An 18734-nucleotide genomic window follows, 5' to 3' on the forward strand; every position below is an offset into this window, starting at 1 on the left:
CTGCGCGGCTCCCCACGTGGGGATCTTGTACCTCAACCAAGAAAAGCAAAGCCGCTAATCTGACAAGATCAATCCTCAAATACCGCAGGAATGCAGCTGGCCTGCCTGCCTGCTCTCCCCAGGGACGGTACTTCTAAGCACCTCCAGGCCTCCTGCCGCCCCACAGAGCCCCACAGAGCCTCCGGTGGGGTCTGCAAGGGATGAGGCTGCCGCAGAGGCCCCAGGCACGGCTTCCAGGCACGGCTCACGCAGAGATCACCAGCCCCAGGGATCCCGCTCCCCACCTCTCTCACCAGCCCCTCCTGCCTGCGGGCCTCCTCTGGGCCTCCACAGCCCTCTGTCCTCAGGGCTTTCAGAGCACAGACTGCAGATCTGTGCCTGTGTCCGTGTGCTGCCTCCCTTCATCTTGACGCCCGGAGGTCCAGATGAGGAAAGGGAGGGCCAGCTCCAATCACTTCCAAAGCCTGGGCTCTTAAAGCTACATTCCGTGCTTCTCAACCCACCTGTGAAGAAGGGCCGGTTTGTTTGGTTTTTGAAACTTCAAGTCCCACAGTGACACTTTTATAAAGTGTAATAAAAATGAGGGTGCCTGGGTAGCTCAGTCAGTTAAGCCTCTGACCCTTGATTTCAGCTCAGGTCTTGAGCTCAGGGTCATGACTTGAAGCCCCGCATTGGGCTCCACATGGGTATGGAGCCTACTTAAAAAAACAAAAACAAAATAAAAATAAAAATAAGGGCTCCTGGGTGGCTCACTCAGTGATGGGTCTTCCTTTGGCTCAGGTCATGATCTTGGAGTCCTGGGTTCAAACCCCGTGTTGGGCTCCCTGCTCAGAGGGGAGTCTGCTTTTCCCTCTCCTACTGTGCGCTCTCTCTAATAAACAAAAGTCTTTTAAAAAATAAATAAATAAGGGGTGCCTGGGTGGCTCAGTGGGTTAAAGCCTCTGCCTTCAGCTCAGGTCATGATCCCAGAGTCCTGGGATCGAGCCCTGCATCCGGCTCTCTGCTCAGCGGGAAGCCTGCCTCCCCACCTCTCTCTGCCTGCCTCTCTGCCTACTTGAGATCTCTATCAAATAAATAAATAAAAATCTTTAAAAAAAAATTTAAAAATTTAAAAAATAAATAAAATGAATCACCAGCAAAATTAAAGCATATATAAAATATAAGCTCCATTTTTAAATTTTCAGATTTAACTGACATAAACTTACTCTAGTTACTGCTGACATTTCTAAAACTTTACTGTCAATTTCTCAAAAATCTGGTTGCAGACCAGCCCACATCACTTTTGATTCCATAGCACACAACAGGCTTCCACCTGATTGATACCCAAGGGTTCTGCCTGACATTTACCTTGAGGAGAAGTTGGAAAGGGGACAAGACATGGCTCCTCAGGTCCTGAACCCGGCAGGACAAAGACACTGACATCATGTGCAGCAGTTAGCAGATTGAGGCCTGCTCAGCAGACTGCGCAGCAGATGAATTCAGAACCACAGAAAAACCCGGCAGGTTTTCTGCAACAGTCACCAGTGCAAAGAAGTATGAGTCCCCAGTCATCTAGGGAAGGAGATTTTCCCACAGAAAACAACTTCTGGCCGCCTACCACAGACTTGCCTATAAGAGTTAATGTACAGAACAAAGAGGAAGGACATGGAATTCCCAGCTCTAAGGTACAGGGCGGGACGGGAGGCCTGGGGGGCTGAATTCCTTGAAGGGTAGGGGAGGTAGAAGCGGGAGGCTGACACAGAAGTGGTGTTAATTTTTTTTTTTTTAAGATTTGATTTATTTATTTGACAGAACTGGAGAGGGAGAGAAAGCACAAGCAGGGAGCAGCAGACAAAAGGGAGAAGCGGGCTCGATGTGGGGCTTGATTCCAGGACCCTGAGATCATGACCTGAGCTGGAGGCAAAGGCTTAACCCACTGAGTCACGCAGGCGCCTCTGAAGTGGTACTAATTTAAAAGCAGATCAAGGATTGGTTCCCCAAAGTCAAAACAACGGACACCGGGGAATACATGAAGAGAAAACTGACAGCAGAGAAACCAAGAGGACACAGATGGCAACTCTTCCAGCTTCAAACTGGAGTCCAGGTCAAGGACAGGCATTTAGTCTGTCTAGCCTGCACAGGGCTGCAGACCCTGGGACACTAGGCAGAGAAGCTTGCATTACTGAGCGCTCTGCACTTCCCAGAAAGGTTCAGCACCCAGGGATTTCCCTGCAGCAGCACCCACTGAAAATACTTAAAACACTTTGCAATCAAAAGGAAGCTGCATTCCCCTACAGGCTCACAGTTCAGGGCCATGACTCAGGACATAAGGTGGGGCTGGTGGGTTTGCATCCTAGCTCTGTGCGACTGCGACTTGGGCCAAGTTATAGCTTTTTCACCTGTAAAATGAGTATTATTAACAGTTATTCCAAAGGGTTACTGCAAAGACTAAGTGAAATAATGAATATACAGTGTTTAGCACAGCGGCTGGCACATAGTAGGAGCCCTCTAAAACTGCGTGACCATTTATATACACAGACTGTGTATGTCTGCAGATAGAAAGTAAGGTCTCTGAGGGACGGATTTCATGTATCTTACATAATGCTGAAGCTCTAGCACCTAGAAAAGTGTCTGGCACATATGAGGTGCTCATTAAAGATTTCTTAACAAATGAAATGGGAGCTATTACCATTAGGTTTAGAGGATAATAGAGTCAATGTGGCAACTTTTTTTTTTTTTTTAACAGATTTATTTATTTTAGAGACAGAGAGCAGTTGGGGCAGGGTAGAAGGAGAGAATCTTCAAGCAGACTCCCTGCAGATCACAAAGTCCAACTCTGGGCTCGATCTCACAACCCATGGGGCCATGACCTGAGCTGAAACCAACCAACTGAGCCACCCAGATGCCCAATGTGGCAATTTTTTAAGGGATACAAGAGACTTCAGTATGATAAAACAGGGATATGAAGAAGTCAATAAAGAGAATGAAAATGCGGGTTCCCGGGTTTTGGTCCAAGATCTAGGAGAGGTTGAAGAACCAGGGCACAGGAGAAGGGACTGACCTCAGAGAAGAGATATTATAGAGGGCACAAGTGTCAGGACACGATGACTACCTGGACATTTGGTTGACAGAAGGAGAAAGAAGAGCTCTCGGATTTCCGGCTCAGGTGACACTCTCAGGTGGATACTGCTGTCATTCATGGAAAGAGGCAACATGGACTGATTAGCTTTAACGGGAATTCAAGGACTTGGGCATACTGAGTTTGAGATGCTTGAGTCATCCAAGTGGAGCTGTCCAGCAGGGAGTTGGGTATCTGGGTCAAGAGATCAGGAGCAGAGAGTCATTGGCACACAGGTTTTAACTGACACGGTCAAGTACGAAATGAAGAAGTCCACAACTGAGCCCTGGCAGACATCAGCACTTAGAGGTGGACACAGGAAAAGAAGGCTGCTTGCAAGAGAGACTGAGGAAGAACAATCAGAGAAGTAGAAGGAGAACTGGAAGGGAGTTTGGACAAAGATTACTGAGAGGAGAGAGTTTCAAAATGGAGGAAGAGATCAATAATGCCAACCGTTTCAGAGAGGTCAGAAAAAGAGAAGGTCTACCCTTGGATTTGTCACTTAGTCATTTCAAGTGACCTCATGAGCAAGAGCATTTCGGTGAGGAAGGCGGTCGGGGTAGAGAAGCAACTGCAATGAGTCTCTGTACACCCTTGTTTGAAGGGTGTTCAACTTGCCCCCAGTCTGGAAGGACAATAATTTTGTAGAAGCAGATGGTGCTCTATTCTCCTATGTAACTTATGGTATGTGACAAAGCTTAGCAGGGATGCCTTTCAATCCCACCACCCCTCCCTGGTATTGTAGTAGTAAGAATCCCAAGGATCCTTTTTGGAAGAGCAGAGAGGGAGGAGCTATGGAATGTGGGGATAGCAGGTACCCAGGTACCCTGGCCAGGAGACAGCAAACTTTCAAAACTCCTGAAGGCAGTGCATTAGGCTTCTTTTACCTTCTCACTGCAAGGGCCCCAAAACATGCACCTGGGACTCTGTCAATATTCCAGACTTCCTGCTTCAGAGAGCTCAGCAAGGTTTCAAAGGCCATCCCTACACTCTTGGGAATTCAGCCAGCTTGGACCATGGCAATAATTCCTTAATGGTATGAAAATCACTGATACACACAGTCACAGATAGACACCATGCACCCTGGCCTTTCTAAAGCAAAGTGCATCTCAAGAGAAGTGACGTTTTCCTCTGTAGAGCTAGGCAAGAGGGTGATTTCAACACCAGTACCTCATCAGCTAGCACCAGACATCTGGTAGACCTCTGTACTTTGGCCACTAGCCAGCCTTCCATGAGACAGCAGCTAGGAGAGGAAGCAGCACGTGGCAGGTAAGCTGGCGGACTCTGTGGTCAGAGTGCTTGGTTTGAAACTTGGCTTCATCACTGCCTATCTTTAGCAAACTGATCCATTCTCTCCACCCCCATCTTCCCATACTTAAAACTGGATTAATGACAACACCTATCTCATAAGATTGTTGAGAGGATTAAAACAGGAAAGATGGGAAAAGGTCTCATCAGACAATCTGATACATCAAGAGGCGTCAGCTATCACTGCCGCTGGAGCATGGCCATGGCCTGGACTTGGCTGCTTCTTTCTGCTTTCTGCTGAGACCATCTGCCCCAGGCTTAGCCTGTAGATGCTATGCTCCCTCCCCATGCTGAGTGGCTCCATTGGCCACCATCTAAAAGATATGATATTAAATCTTTCACAAGGGGTGCTTGGGTGGCTCAGTCAGTTAAGGGTCTGACTCTTGATTTTGGCTCAAGTCGTGATCTCAGGATCACAGAGCTGGGCTCCGTGCTGGGTATGGAGCCTGCTTAAAATTCTTCTCTCCCTTTGCCCCACCAAAAATAAATGTAAAACTAAAAAAAAAAAAAACCAAAAAACTTTCACCAAAGCAGAAAAGGTGACTCAAACATATGTAGCAAAGGATTGCCAGGAAAATAGGGTGTGCCAAGTTTCATCAGTTACACTTTTTGCTTTAAAAACATACATTCCCTACCCTGCTCCTAAAACCTACATTTTAGGGGAGCCCGGGTGGCTCAGTGGGTTAAAGCCTCTGCCTCCGGCTCGGGTCATGATCTCAGGGTCCTGGGATTGAGCCCCGCATCGGGCTCTCTGCTCAGCAGGGTGTCTGCTTCCTCCTCTCTCTCTGCCTGCTTCTCTGCCTACTTGTCATCTCTGTCTGCCAAATAAATAAATGAAATCTTTAAAAAAAAAAAACAAACAGGGGTGCCTGGGTGGTTCAGTGGGTTAAGCCGCTGCCTTCGGCTCAGGTCATGATCTCAGGGTCCTGGGATCGAGTCCCACATCGGGCTCTCTGCTCAGCGGTGAGTCTACTTCCTCCTCTCTCTCTGCCTGCCTCTCTGTCTACTTGTGACCTCTCTCTGTCGAATAAATAAATAAAATCTTAAAAAAAAAAAAAACCTACATTTTAAATGTTTATCATGATCTATTCTGGGATCTTTATTCCTTCCTGATAAAAACTTACCTGATCATGTAAAAGTCATTGAGAAAGTGGGAATTCACTTAGTAAGCGTCTAACATGAAAATTTTCTGGAATGATCAACATTTATACCCCTAAGACACCTCATCTCATTTCATTCTCTTGACTTAATGAGATAAGTAATACTCAGACTTTTCCAAGATCCCACAGTATGTTAAGTGAGAAAGCTGTGAGAACTTCCTGTCTCATCTCATCTCTTTCCAGTCTTTCATATATTAGTATATGTCAACATAATTCTTCTACATCAAAATAATTATTCTCTTCACTCTTTCCATTAGAAGAGTATTGTACCACAACCCTCATACACTCGGTCTCTCCATTTCCTGAGGGCTCCCCCTCTTCCCTGTCTCTCTCATTAGCAGAAGATGTCTCCAGGCAGGCAAGTCTCAGGGAAAGAAAGGAAGACTTCCCAGCAGACAGCACAAAGGGTTATGAGGGAACAGGTTGGCTTTCCTGAGAAGCAGGACTCTGTAGGCAGAACAGGCTGGCACATCGGCATCCCTTCCATTTCCACCGCCTGCTCCCCCATATGTACCCGGGTGTGGGAGTCAGTGACTGGATGGGCTCCGGGAGGAACAAGGCTAGGAACAGACTAAAAACGTAGGTTTCACACAGCACTTGGTTTAAAAACAAACAAACAAACAGAAAGATTTAATGGTTTAGACTGTGTCAAAACTACCACATCAAAACTGCATTAAGGGGGCACCTGGGTGGCTCAGTGGGTTAAAGGCTCTGCCTTCGGCTCGGGTCATGATCTTGGGGTCCTGGGATCGAGCTACATGCTCTGCGAGGAGCCTGCTTACCCCTCTCTCTCTCTGCCTGTCTCTCTGCTTACTTGTGATCTCTGGCAAATGAATAAATAAATAAATAAATATCATTAAAAAACAAACAAACAAACAAACAAAACTGCATTAAGACCTTCTGTGTCAATTGTTGATGCCACAGCAGCGCCCAGGCGGCTCACTCAGTTAAGTGTCTGCCTTCAGCTCAGGTCACAACTGTGGGGTCCTGGGATCAGGCCCCATGCCGGGTTCCCTGCTCAGTGAGGAGCCCACTTCTCCCACTCCCTTTGCCCCCTGCTTGTGTTCTTTCTCTTGTTCTCTAGCTCAAATAAATTTTTTTAAAAAGTTGATGCTATAAAAAATCAAAATCCTGATTTTTACTTAGTACATTTGGTCAAAGTTATCAAGAAATGCTAGCTACCCACAAGGAAAAAAAGAACACAAACCCAAGTTACAACACCAGGGATCACTACTAACACCAAAACAAAATGAAACACCGACAACAAAAACTCTGACGGATTAATTCAAATATAAATAATAAAGGTATAAAAGGACTAGAAGAAAGCACAGAGGAATACACCTTCACAGACCACAATGTATGGACGTAAATTCAAAAACTTCTTACTGAGGGCAATTTGCCAGTAACTTTCAAAGTTGCAAATGCTTGTAATTGTGATCCAGAAATATTTTTCTTTATTCTAGGTGACCTCACATGTGTAGGAAATGATATACAGAAAAGGTTATTCAATGATGTAATAATATTTGTAATAAAGATTAGAAAATGCCTAAAAGTCCACCAACAGGGAATTACCTAATTAAACTATTGTACATCTATACAATGAAATGCCACATAAAACAGAGTAAGGTACTTCTGTTTCTAGCCATGATGGAATAACAGGGATGCGATTTAACCTCTTACCTTAAACAACTAGGAAACAATTCAAACTATGTGAAAACAAACAAACAAAATAACAGTTTTCAGACCAGTCCAGGGAGGAGGAACCCAAAGAGAGCCCAGTAGTCTTTCAGAGTTCAGAAAACAAGTCACAATTTAAAAGACCAAAGGGCTAGAACTTGTGGAGAAGACCAATATAGAGGACAGAGTTGCACAGAAAGCTCTAGAGATCTGTGAAGGGGTCCCCTCAGATCTTTAGCCAAGCACTTCTCTGTATATATATATGAGAGGAAAATCTGAGGCTGAGAAAAGACCACCAGGAAGCAGGAGACCAAACAGTTCCTGATGCCCATACAGGGCCGGGAATTGTTAATATTTACACAAACCTGAGTGGAAATAAATCAGAGTGGAAATACTTCATAAAGCACAAGACACGGGGTCGAGTCCTCAGAATGGTACAACATTAGAAATGGGGATAAATTAGCTCTAGACAAATGACTGCTCACAACCTGCACTAACAGCGTTAAAAGCAAGCCTCAGAGGGCTAAAACCGATTCCAAGTAACTCAGCCACATGCCCAAGCAAAATCAAGCACTCTTTAAAAGAATACAACAAAAATCTCGCCCAGAAAAATGTAAACTTTGCAATGTGTGGAATCTAATAAAAAATTACCAGACAGGTAATTTGATATGGGGCAAGAAATACAAAGAGCCAAAAAGGGCCATAACCAGGAGGGAAATTCTAGTAATAGGCCATAACCGGGAGGGAAATCATCAACAGAAACCATTCCGGAAATGACAGTGATGATGGAATTAGCAGACAAGGATATGAAAACAGCTATTGTAAATATATTCCACATGTTTAAGAAAGTAGAAGAACACATGAACATAACAAGGAATGAAATGGAAGACATAAAAAGACCTAAATGGAGCTCGAGAGATTAAAACTCAGTATCTAGAATGAAAATACACCAGATGGAATAAACAGCTGACTGGATACTATGAAAGAAAACTCAGTGGACGTGAAGACTTAGCAATGTGGACTACCCAAAATGAGGCACAGAGAGAAATAAGACTGGGGGGCGGTGAGGGAAGGGTATCAGTGGCCTGTGGGATTCCCTAGACTCCTGGGAAGAGAGGTGGGGTAGGAAAAATACTTGAAAAAAATATTTAAGGACAAGAAAAAGTCCTAATCTGATCTTTAAAAAACCAGTAACTATGAACCCATAGGTCCAAGGAGCTGAGAAAAAAAATCCCAAACTAAAGAAAACCATAATAGGGCACATCATAATCAAATTGCTGAAAATCAGTGACAAAGAGAAAAATAAATCTCAAAAAGCAGCCAGAGGAAGATAAAGACATTACATATGAGGTAAAACTAGATAAGAATGACAGAAACTTTCATTAGAAACTATGCAAGCTAAAAGAAAATGAAGTTATAATTTCAAAGTAATTGATGGGTGTGAAACCCTCAACCTAGAATTATATGGTCAGTCCCCTGCCCCCCTCACCGAAAAAAAAAAAAAAGCAAAAACAAAAACAAAAAAACAAAACAAAAACAAAAACAAAACCCTTAAATGTAAGGGATGCCTGGGTGGCTCAGTGGGTTAAATGTCTGCTTTTGGCACAGGTCATGATCCCAGGGTCCTGCTCAGCAGGGAGTCTGCTTCTCCCTCTGCCTGCCCACTCCCTCTTGTGCTCTCTCTCTCTCTCTCTGACAAATAAATAAAATCTTTGAAAATAAAAAAATCTTAATGTAAGATAAAGACTTTATCAGCGAAACCAAAGCTGAAAGACTGCATTGCCATTAAATCTGACTCATAGGAATCATTATAAGAAGTTCTTCAGGCAGATAAAAAGGGAAACCCTATGGAAATATGTATCTATAGAAAGGAAGAAAGACCCACAGTAAAAAAAAAGTTTGTGGATAACTATAATAAACTTCCCTCTCATTAAAATTTTTTTAAAAATTGGGGGCACCTGGCTAGCTCAGTGGGTAGAGCATGCAACTGAGCCTTGATCTCAGGGTTATGAGTTCAAGCCCCACCTTGGGTGTAGAGATCACTTAAAAATTGTGGTAACATACACGTAACATAAAGTTTACCATCTTAAAACTTTCTTTTTTTTAAAGATTTTATTTATTTATTTGACAGAGAGAAAGAAATCACAAGTGTACAGAGAGGCAGGCGGGGTCGGGGAAGCAGGCTCCCCACTGGGCAAAAGAACCCGGTACAGGGCTTGATCCCAGGACCCTGGGATCATGACCTGGGCCAAAGCAGAAGCTTAACACACTGAGCCACCCAGGCACCCCTTAAACTCTTTTTTAAAGATTTGTTTATTTGAGAGAGAGACCATGTAAGCACAGGGAGACAGAGTGAGAGGCAGAGACAGAATCTTCAAGCAGCCTCCCCTCTGAGCATGGAACCTGATGCAGGGCTTGAACCCAGGACCCTGAGATCATGACCCAAGCCAAAATCAAGAGTTAGGCGCTTAACTATCTAAGTCACCCGGTGCCCCCATCTTAAACATTTTTTTTAAAGTAAGCTCTGTGTCCAACATGGGGCTCAAACTCATGACCCCAAGATCAAGAGTTGCATGCAAGATGCCCCACATCTTAAACATTTTTAAGTATACAATTCAGTAGTATGAAAGTACATACATACACATTATGCAACCAGTCTCCAGAAGTCTTTTCGTCTTCCAAAATGGAAACTCTACATCCACTAAGCAACTTCCCATTTTCCCTCCCCCCAAACTCTGGTAACCATGAATCTGTTTTCTGTCTCTATGAATTTGACTACGCCATGTACTTCATTTAAGTGGAACCAAATGTATTTTTCTTTCTATGACTGGCTTATTTCACTTAGCATAATGTCCTTATGGCTCACACATGTAGCATCTTAAAATTTCCTTCGTTTTGGGGCACCTGGGTGGCTCAATCGTTAGGCTCCTGCCTTTGGCTCAGGTCATGATCCCAGGGTTCTGGGATTGAGCCCCACATTGGGCTCCCTACTTAGCGGAAGCCTGCTTCTCCTGCTCACACTCTTCCCGCTTGTGTTCCCTCTCTCACTGTGTCTTTCTCTGTCAGGTAAATAAATAATATCTTTAAAAAAAAAAAATTTCCGGGGCGCCTGGGTGGCTCAGTAGGTTAAGCTGCTGCCTTCGGCTCAGGTCATGGTCTCAGGGTCCTGGGATCGAGCCCCACATCGGGCTCTCTGCTTGGCAGGGAGCCTGCTTCCTCCTTTCTCTCTGCCTGCCTCTCTGCCTGCTTGTCATCTCTCTCTGTCAAATAAATAAATAAAATCTTAAAAAAAAAATTTCCTTCCTTTTTAAGGCTGAATAATGTTCCATTGTATAACTATATCATATTTTGTTTATCCTTCCATCTCTCTAGACAGACACCTGGATTGCTTTGGCTATTGTAAAGTAACGCTGCTCTGAACACGGGTGTACAAATACCAGCTTGACCCTGCTTTCATTTCTTTTGAGTGTATATCCAGAAATGGAATTGCTGGGTTACATAGTCACTCCATTTTCAATTTTTTAAAGAAATTATCACACTGTTTCCATAGTGGCTGCACTATTTTACATTCTGGCCAACAGTGTACAGGGGTTCCAATTTCCCTACATCTCTGTCAACACTTGTTTTTTTCTCTCTTTCTCTCTTTGTTTTTTGATATCAACCATCACCAAAATGGAACACGTTTTATCCCATGACTCAGGTCTCAATCAACTTAAAAGTATTAAAATTATACAAAAAATATTCTCTGATCAGAACAAAAATAAGCCAGATATCTGCAACAAAAAGATATTTGCAACATCCTCAAATATTTGGAAATGAAGCAAAATGTCAAAAGAACCACGGGTCAAAGCAGAAATCACAAGTGAAGTTAGAAAATATCTTTAACTCAATGAAAATAATAATACAATATCAAAATTTGTGGGATGTCGCTGATAGTTTTTAAAAAAGACTTTATTCATGTGAGAGGAAACAGAGAGAGAAAGAGCACAAGCTGGGGGGAGGGGCAGAGGGAGAGGGACAAGCAGACTCCATGCTGAGCAGGGAGCCTGATGCAGGGCTCCATCCCAGGACCCTGAGATCATGACCTGAGCCAAAGGCAGATACTTAACGGACTGAGCCACCAGGCATCCCAGCTGATACAGCATATAGAGAAAAATTTGTAGCATGAAATCAAGGAATCAAATCAGTGGTCTGATCTTCTATCTCAAGAAACAAAGAATAAATTAAACCCCAAATAATTGTAAGGTACGAAATAATAAAGAGTAGAAAACAATGATTATAGTGAGAAAAATACCAAAAGAGAAAAATCAATGAGCCCAAAAGCTAGTTCTGTGAGAAGATCAATCGAAATGATAAACCTCTAACCACAAAGACTAGGAAAAAAAGAGAAATTATGTATTTCATGTCAGTATATTTAACAACTGAGATGAAATCTACAAATTCCCTGTCGAGCATTAACTACACCAAAGAAGAAATAGGAAACTTGAATAGAAATATGAAAGTTCTATATCTATTAAAGAAATGAAATTCTTTTTTCTTTTTAGAAATATAATTCTTAGTTTAAAAAAAACCTGCCCACAAAGGGATTTTCCTTTTTTTTTTTTTTTTAAGATTTATTTATTTATTCGAGAGAGAAAGGGGAGGAGGGGCAGAAGGTGAGGGAGAAAATCTCAAGCAGACTTCCCAATCAGTGCAGAGCCCCGCATTGGGCTCACTCTCACAACCCATGACATCATGCCCTGAGTGGAAACCAAAAGTCAGATGCTCAATCAATTGAGCCACCCACACGTCCCAAAGGGACTTTCTTAATAAGAAACCTAGGTCTCCCTAGGTATCTTTGCTCATAAATCCTATCAATCATTTAAAGAAAATTATTATCAGTTCTACACAAAACTTACAGGAAACTGCAGATGAAGGAATATTTTTCTCACTTGTCCTATGATGTCAGCATTACCTTGATGCCAAAACTAAAGACATTACAAGAAAACTACAGAGCAATATTTCACATGACTGTTTATGTGAACAAAAATCCTTAATAAAACATTAGTAAATTGAACCCAGCCATATATAAAAAGAACAATACATTAGAGCCAAATGAAGTTTATTCTAGTAATTCGAGGCTGGTTTAACATTTGAGAATCAATCAATAAAGAACAAATCATTGTGATTCATCATATTAATAGACTAAAGAAAAAAAAAAGCCGTATGGTCATGTCAAAAGATCCAGAAAAAGAAGCATATGACAAAATTCAACACTATTCATTATAAACATCCTCAACAAACCAGCAGTAAAGACAACTTCCTCGATCTGAAAGGTTATCTATGAAAAACCTGCAGCTAACATCGTAATGGTGAAAGACTAAAGGTTTTCCCCCTGGACTGGAAACAAGGCAAGTATATTCACTCTTACCTCATCTGTTCAACACTGTACTGAAGATTCTAGCCAGTGCAATGAGCCAGAAAAAGGAAGAAGAGGCATCCAGATTGAAAAGGAAGAAATAAAGCTGTCTTTATTAACAGAAGACCTGGTTGTTTATATTAATTTATATTGGTGTGATATCGGTGTAAGGACAGACATAAACATCGGTGGAATGGAACACGGATTCCAGAAAGAGACCCACATATACATGCCTAGTTGACTTTCAACAAATATGCCAACATAACTGAAAGAAGACAGACTAGTCTTCAACAAATGGTTCTGGAACAACTGAGCGTACATATGCGAAACTATATATAAAAATTCATTTGATACAGGTCACGTACTTAAATGTAAGGGCTAAACCTATAAAAATCTAGAAGAAAACGTAGGAAAAGACCTTTTGACTTTGGACTAGGGTTAGATTTCTTAGGTAAGATATCAAAAACAAAATCCATAAAAGAAAAAACTGAGGGGTGCCTAGGCGGCTCAGTGGTTAAGCATCTGCCTTTGGCTCAGGTCATGATCCCGGCATCCTGGGATCGAGCCCCGCACTGGACTCCTTGCCCAGCTGGAAGCTTGCTTCTCTCTCTTCCACTCCCGTTTGTGTTCCCCCTCTCACTGTCTCTCTCTCTCTCTCTGTCAAATAAATATATAAATCTTTAAAAAAAAAAAAGACAAAAATTAATAAACTGGACTTCATCATGATTAAAAATTTCTGCTCTGTAAAAGACATTATTAAGAGAATAAAAAGACAAGCCATAGACTGGAAGATAATATTTGCAAATCACCTGACAGAGGTCTTCTATCCACAATATGTAAAGTTGTCTTACAATTCAATAGGAAGACAACCAGTTTAAAAAAAGAGATTTGGACAAATCCTCAAAGATAAAAGAATGCCAAACATCAGAAAGGATGAATACCCAACTTTTGTTTCAACATGGATGGGACTGGAAGAGATTATGCTGAGAGAAATAAGTCAAGCAGAGAGAGTCAATTATCACATGGTTTCGCCCACCTGTGGAGCATAAGGATTAACATGGAGGGCACTGGGAGAAGGACCGAAGTGAGTGGGGGAAATCCGAGGGGGAGACAAACCAAGAGAGACTATGGAGTCTGAGAAACAAACTGAGGGTTTTGGAGGGGAGGGGAGTGGGGGGTTGGGTAAGTCTGGTGGTGGATATTAAGGAGGGCATGTATTGCATGGAGCACTGGGTGTGGTGCATAAACAATGAATTTTGGAACACTGAAATAAAATAAAATCTATTAAAAAAAAAAAAAAGAATGCCAGGGCGCCTGGGTGGCTCAGTGGGTTAAGCCTCTGCCTTCAGCTCAGGTCATGATCCCAGGGTCCTGGGATCAAGCCCCACATCGGGCTCTCTGCTCAGTGGAGAGCCTGCTTCCCTCCTCTCTCTGCCTGCCTCTCTGCCTACTTGTGATCGCTTTCTCTCTGTCACATAAATACATCAAAAAATCTTAAAAAAAAAAAAAAAAGAATGCCAAATAAGCACATGAAAATGAAACTGAATATCCTTAGTCATTCGTAGAATGCAAATTAAAACCACAGTCAGGTATCACTATAAATTAGAATAGCTACAACTCAAAACACTGATGGCAGAGATATGGAGCAACCGGAACTCTTCAACATTGATGGCAGGAAAGCAAAATACAGTCAATTTGGAAAACAGTTTGGCAATCTCCTGTAGAGTTAAACATACACCCTATTACAAATGGCTTTCATTATAATCACTCCAAACTAGAACTTACCCCAATGTCTTTCGCCTAGTGAACAGATGAACACACTATGTTACATCCATACAACAGAATGCCATTCAGCAGTAAAAAGGAAAAAATGATACACACAACACACATGTGAATCTCAAATACATTATACTAAATGAAAGAGGCACCATCAAAAGGCTTCCCACTGGGGCGCCTGGGTGGCTCAGTGGGTTAAGCCGCTGCCTTCGGCTCAGGTCATGATCTCAGGGTCCTGGGATCGAGTCCCACATCGGGCTCTCTGCTCAGTGGGGAGCCTGCTTCCTCCTCTCTCTCTGCCTGCCTCTCTGCCTACTTGTGATCTCTCTCTGTCAAATAAATAAATAAAATCTTTAAAAAAAAAAAAAAAAGGCTTCCCACTATGTGATTCCATTAATATACATTCTGGAGACACTCCAGGAACAGAAAACTGATCAGTGGTTGTAAGGGTCTGGGGGTCAGGGGAATGGTTAACTACAAAGCAGTCAAGGGAAATTTCAGGGGCTGATGTTGGAAATGTTCTGGTGGACTGTTGTAGTGGTTGCTCAAACGTATGCATTTATCAAAACCCCTATAACTATATCAAAATGTCAATTTTAATGCATGTAAATTAAACTTCAATAAATCTTACTTTTAAAAAAATTATGATATAGCCATACAATCGTATGCTATGCAATCATACAAATAAGATTACCATATATGCTGGTAAGAGGATAATCTCTAACATATATTATTAGGAGCAAAAAGCAAGACATAAAACAATAAACATGATGCTCTATTTACGGTACCCCTGGCTGTCTCTGGGGCAGGGATCTGGAGCAGGAGTACCCTTTTGCACATTTTCAGTTATTATTTCTTTAACCAGATGCTTGTATTACTTTCAATTAGAAAAAGTTAAAAAAAAAAAAAAAAAGACAAACCACGCCTATATCCAGGTCAAGAAAAACTCACGGGTGTCTGGCCCAGCAGACCGAGTCAAGTAAGCCTACAAAAACATTTATAAGAATATGCAACATAGCACCAGACACTTTAGAGGTGCTCAATACATAGATGGGGGGAAAATATTGTTTGGAATAAAGTCAGAAGGTACACCCTGGACAGAGAGATTTCCATCGGGACACCAGATACTCAGCCAGCAGAGCCCCTGTTTTAGACAAGGAGCCAAGCTTGGGTTGCTCACATTAGAGAAAGAAAAGGAGTGGGGCGCATGGGTGGCTCAGTCCGTTAAGCGTCTGTCTTTGGCTCAGATCATGATCTCAAGGTCCTGGGATAGAGCCCTGCATCGGGCTCTCTGCTCAAAGGGAGTCTGCTTGTGCTTCTCCCTCTGTCCCTCCCCCCAACTCACGCATGTGCATGCTCTCTCTCAAATAAATAAATAAAATCTTAAAAAAAAAAAAAAGCATAAAAACTGAATATTCTGGATTTACTTTCAGGCAAGCTGTTTCTCAGCATTCCTCTCCAGGCACGTTGTGTGCCCTAACCTCAGCCTGCTCAGTGATGGGATGCAAACCATTCCCACAGTGAACAGATCATACCCCAAGAGGCCACTGCCACCAGAGCTCCTCCCTGTGGCACAAGTGCCACAACCCGACTCCCAGAGGGTCCTGGGCAGCTTTTCCTCTAGCCACTCTAAGCCAGACACTCCAAGAACTTTCCAAAGGAACAAAATGACCCCGATAGCCTCGGCACCCCGGGCTGCAAAGTCCATCCTGGCATGTCAGTACCGTCTCTATACCATGGCTTCGCGGAAAGAAAACCCAAGAGGAAAAAGCAGATATGTAAGTAAGGCCCTTCAGCAGTGGTGAAAGGGACGCCCAGGGTTTGGCATGGTTTCCTTCAGCAAGCATGGTATCAGGAAATCAGGAATGCCAGAATGCAAAATGGACAAAGAGAGAAGGTGCTAGAACAGCCAGCCTCTGAAACTCCTCTTTGTTCCCTGCTTTACTTAGATACGTTTCCCTGAAGCCACGTAGTTTTGATACGTGGCTCGGAGCCTCTGTGCTGGGTAGCCTTGTCTGGCTGCCCCTGGGTACCTGGCTTCCAAGGAGCAGCCACGAAGGTTCGACCCGCTCCCTCCCCTCCATAGAGACAGGCTGTGCTGGCAGGTGGAAGCTCCCAGAGGCAGGATGTGGGTAAGGTACAGCAAGGGCAGAGAGTAGGACTGGCATAGGAACCACCGAAACAAGCCCTTTCCAGGCACCCACAGACTCTAGGACATAGAGGTGAGTTACAACAGAATCTCGCATTCTCCGAGCACATCCTGGGCCGCGGGAAGAAAGGGAAGCACTTACCGGGGAAAGATGGCAGTCATCAGGGCTGAAGCATAGCCAGGCTTGCAAGCTCCCTCTGAAAAGTTTGCGTACTTGGTAGCTAACTCAGCAGGCCTATGGGAAGAGAAGGAAAGTCACAGTTTGCCAGGCACTGAGCAATCAGTGGGGTATTAGTTCTTGAAGAGCTGTGGGTTTTTTAAAACGTTGAATAAAGCTTCATTCTCAGCAATCAGGCTTTCAGCCCCTTTTCTACACCAACACTTCTGGGGGATGGGGTGGGGGGTAGAAATCCTAAACCCAAAGGCCTAAAGGAATAAATAAATTAGCAACGCCCCTCTTACAGAATTTGGTAAAAGGAACTCATTGGTTTTGCACAGATTCTTTGCAGCAAGCTTAATCCCAAGGAAAGCAGGAATTCCATCCAGGCTTCCAGGCCGGGCAAGTAGAGTCCCAAGACCTAGGGGAAGAGCGGCCGGGGCTTTGACAGTCACAGGCACTGACCTCTTAGGCTTCATTGTGGGGCCTGATAGACCAGCCACGCCTGCCTCTATTCTCTCCACACAGACGTACTAGGACCCAGCCAGTGGGAACCCACTCTCAGTGTCCTAAAGCCAAGAATATTTTGGGGCTACAGCTGTCATGATCAGATGTTTAGTTATAGATGCTCTCCTGCTCTCCTATTCTCTGTGCCTGGAATGTTCTTCCTTGCCCCTTTCCACCTAGCTACGCCTACTGGTCCTTCACAACTAAGTTCAGGTCTCCACTCCACTGGGAGAAATCCCCTGACCCCCAGGTTGGGCTAAATGCCTCCCCTGTGCCCTACAGTCCGTCCCCCTGCCACCCACATTATATGCCGTATTGTACTAGAATTGCTGGGAGTGCGTCTCCCTCATTAAGCTGTGAATTCCCAAAGCTGGAGTCTGATTTAACCCTGCATCTCCAGTCCCTTGCGAAGCGATGGGCCCACAGAAGAGGTCTGTAATTTTTTTTTTTTTAAGATTTTATTTATTTATTTATTTATTTATTTGTTAGAGAGAGAGAGAGAGAGAGAGAGTGAGTGTGGGAGAACACAAGCAGGCAGAGCAGCAGGCAGAGGCAGAGAGAGAAGCAGGCTCCCCACTGAGCAAGGAGCCCGATGCAGGACTCGATCCCAGGACCCTGGGATCATGACCCGAGCCGAAGGCAGCAGCTTAACCAACTGAGCCACCCAGGCGTCTCAGATGTCTGTAATTTTCTGACAGAGCAACATGACTCTGCTACAGTCTCACGAACTTGTACCAGAAATAAGACAACCTCAGGAGCCCACAACCCAGAGTGTTTGCTGAATATCTGCGGGATATTTTTTTCAGAGGACTTGTGTGTCCCAGCTCTGATTTTGTGGCAGCAACTACAGTCAAATCCCTTCATATCTTTGGGCTTCAATGTCCTTATGTGCTCTCCGTGGGGCTGGAGTCACTGCTCTGCCACCAAAAATTCTTGCCAGTGCAGTCCTGAGGAAACCACAGTGGAAGAACAGGACACATTCAGTGGCTGCGAGGCTGGAGGCCCTGCGTGCTGGGGCACCTGAGGGAGCCCTGGCAGGCTGCCAGTTCCCAGGCCCAAACCCCTTCCCCCCGCCTCCACCCTTGGGCCCGCTGCCAACACACTGATGCCCAGCTGCTCCACCGAGCTGGGGCCCCATGGTAGGTCTCCCCTCGGGGCTGCCTTCTGCAGGAACTGGGTGGGGCAGGTCTGGGGGAAGAGAGCTGGCGCCTGGACTGGAGAGCCGGGAACGATGATGCCACCGCTAGCGTGTGTCATGTGTGATTCACTCGTGTGCCCCTATGGGCCTAGCCCAGGGCCTGGCACAGAGTAACTGCTCACTGAATTTAGATAAACTCAGCTGTATCCATGTGCAATTTCTTCCAGAAGTCTACATATATATATATGGCCTTTCCTACCAATGAAATGTGAAGCCAGAAATGCAGATGCAAATGCCCAGCGCTAAGCCAGCACTGAGACTTTATTTGGTAGGCAAAGGAGAGTCAAAGGTTTAACAAGAGAATTTA

General features: G+C 44.0%; 1 protein-coding gene across 14 annotated transcripts in view; it reads right to left on the reverse strand.

The window, feature by feature from the left end:
- ST3GAL3 (ST3 beta-galactoside alpha-2,3-sialyltransferase 3) overlaps positions 1-18734 on the reverse strand; it is a 194873-nt gene that overhangs the window by 59466 nt on the left and 116673 nt on the right. For all 14 annotated transcript variants that reach the window (XM_032303244.1, XM_032303236.1, XM_032303237.1 and 11 more), the window contains one exon: positions 16708-16800. In XM_032303244.1, the coding sequence (XP_032159135.1) occupies positions 16708-16800 (93 nt within the window). The remainder of the gene's footprint in view (positions 1-16707; positions 16801-18734) is intronic.

This window comes from Mustela erminea, chromosome 10 (assembly GCF_009829155.1).
Source record: "Mustela erminea isolate mMusErm1 chromosome 10, mMusErm1.Pri, whole genome shotgun sequence".
Taxonomy (NCBI): Eukaryota; Metazoa; Chordata; class Mammalia; order Carnivora; family Mustelidae; genus Mustela; species Mustela erminea.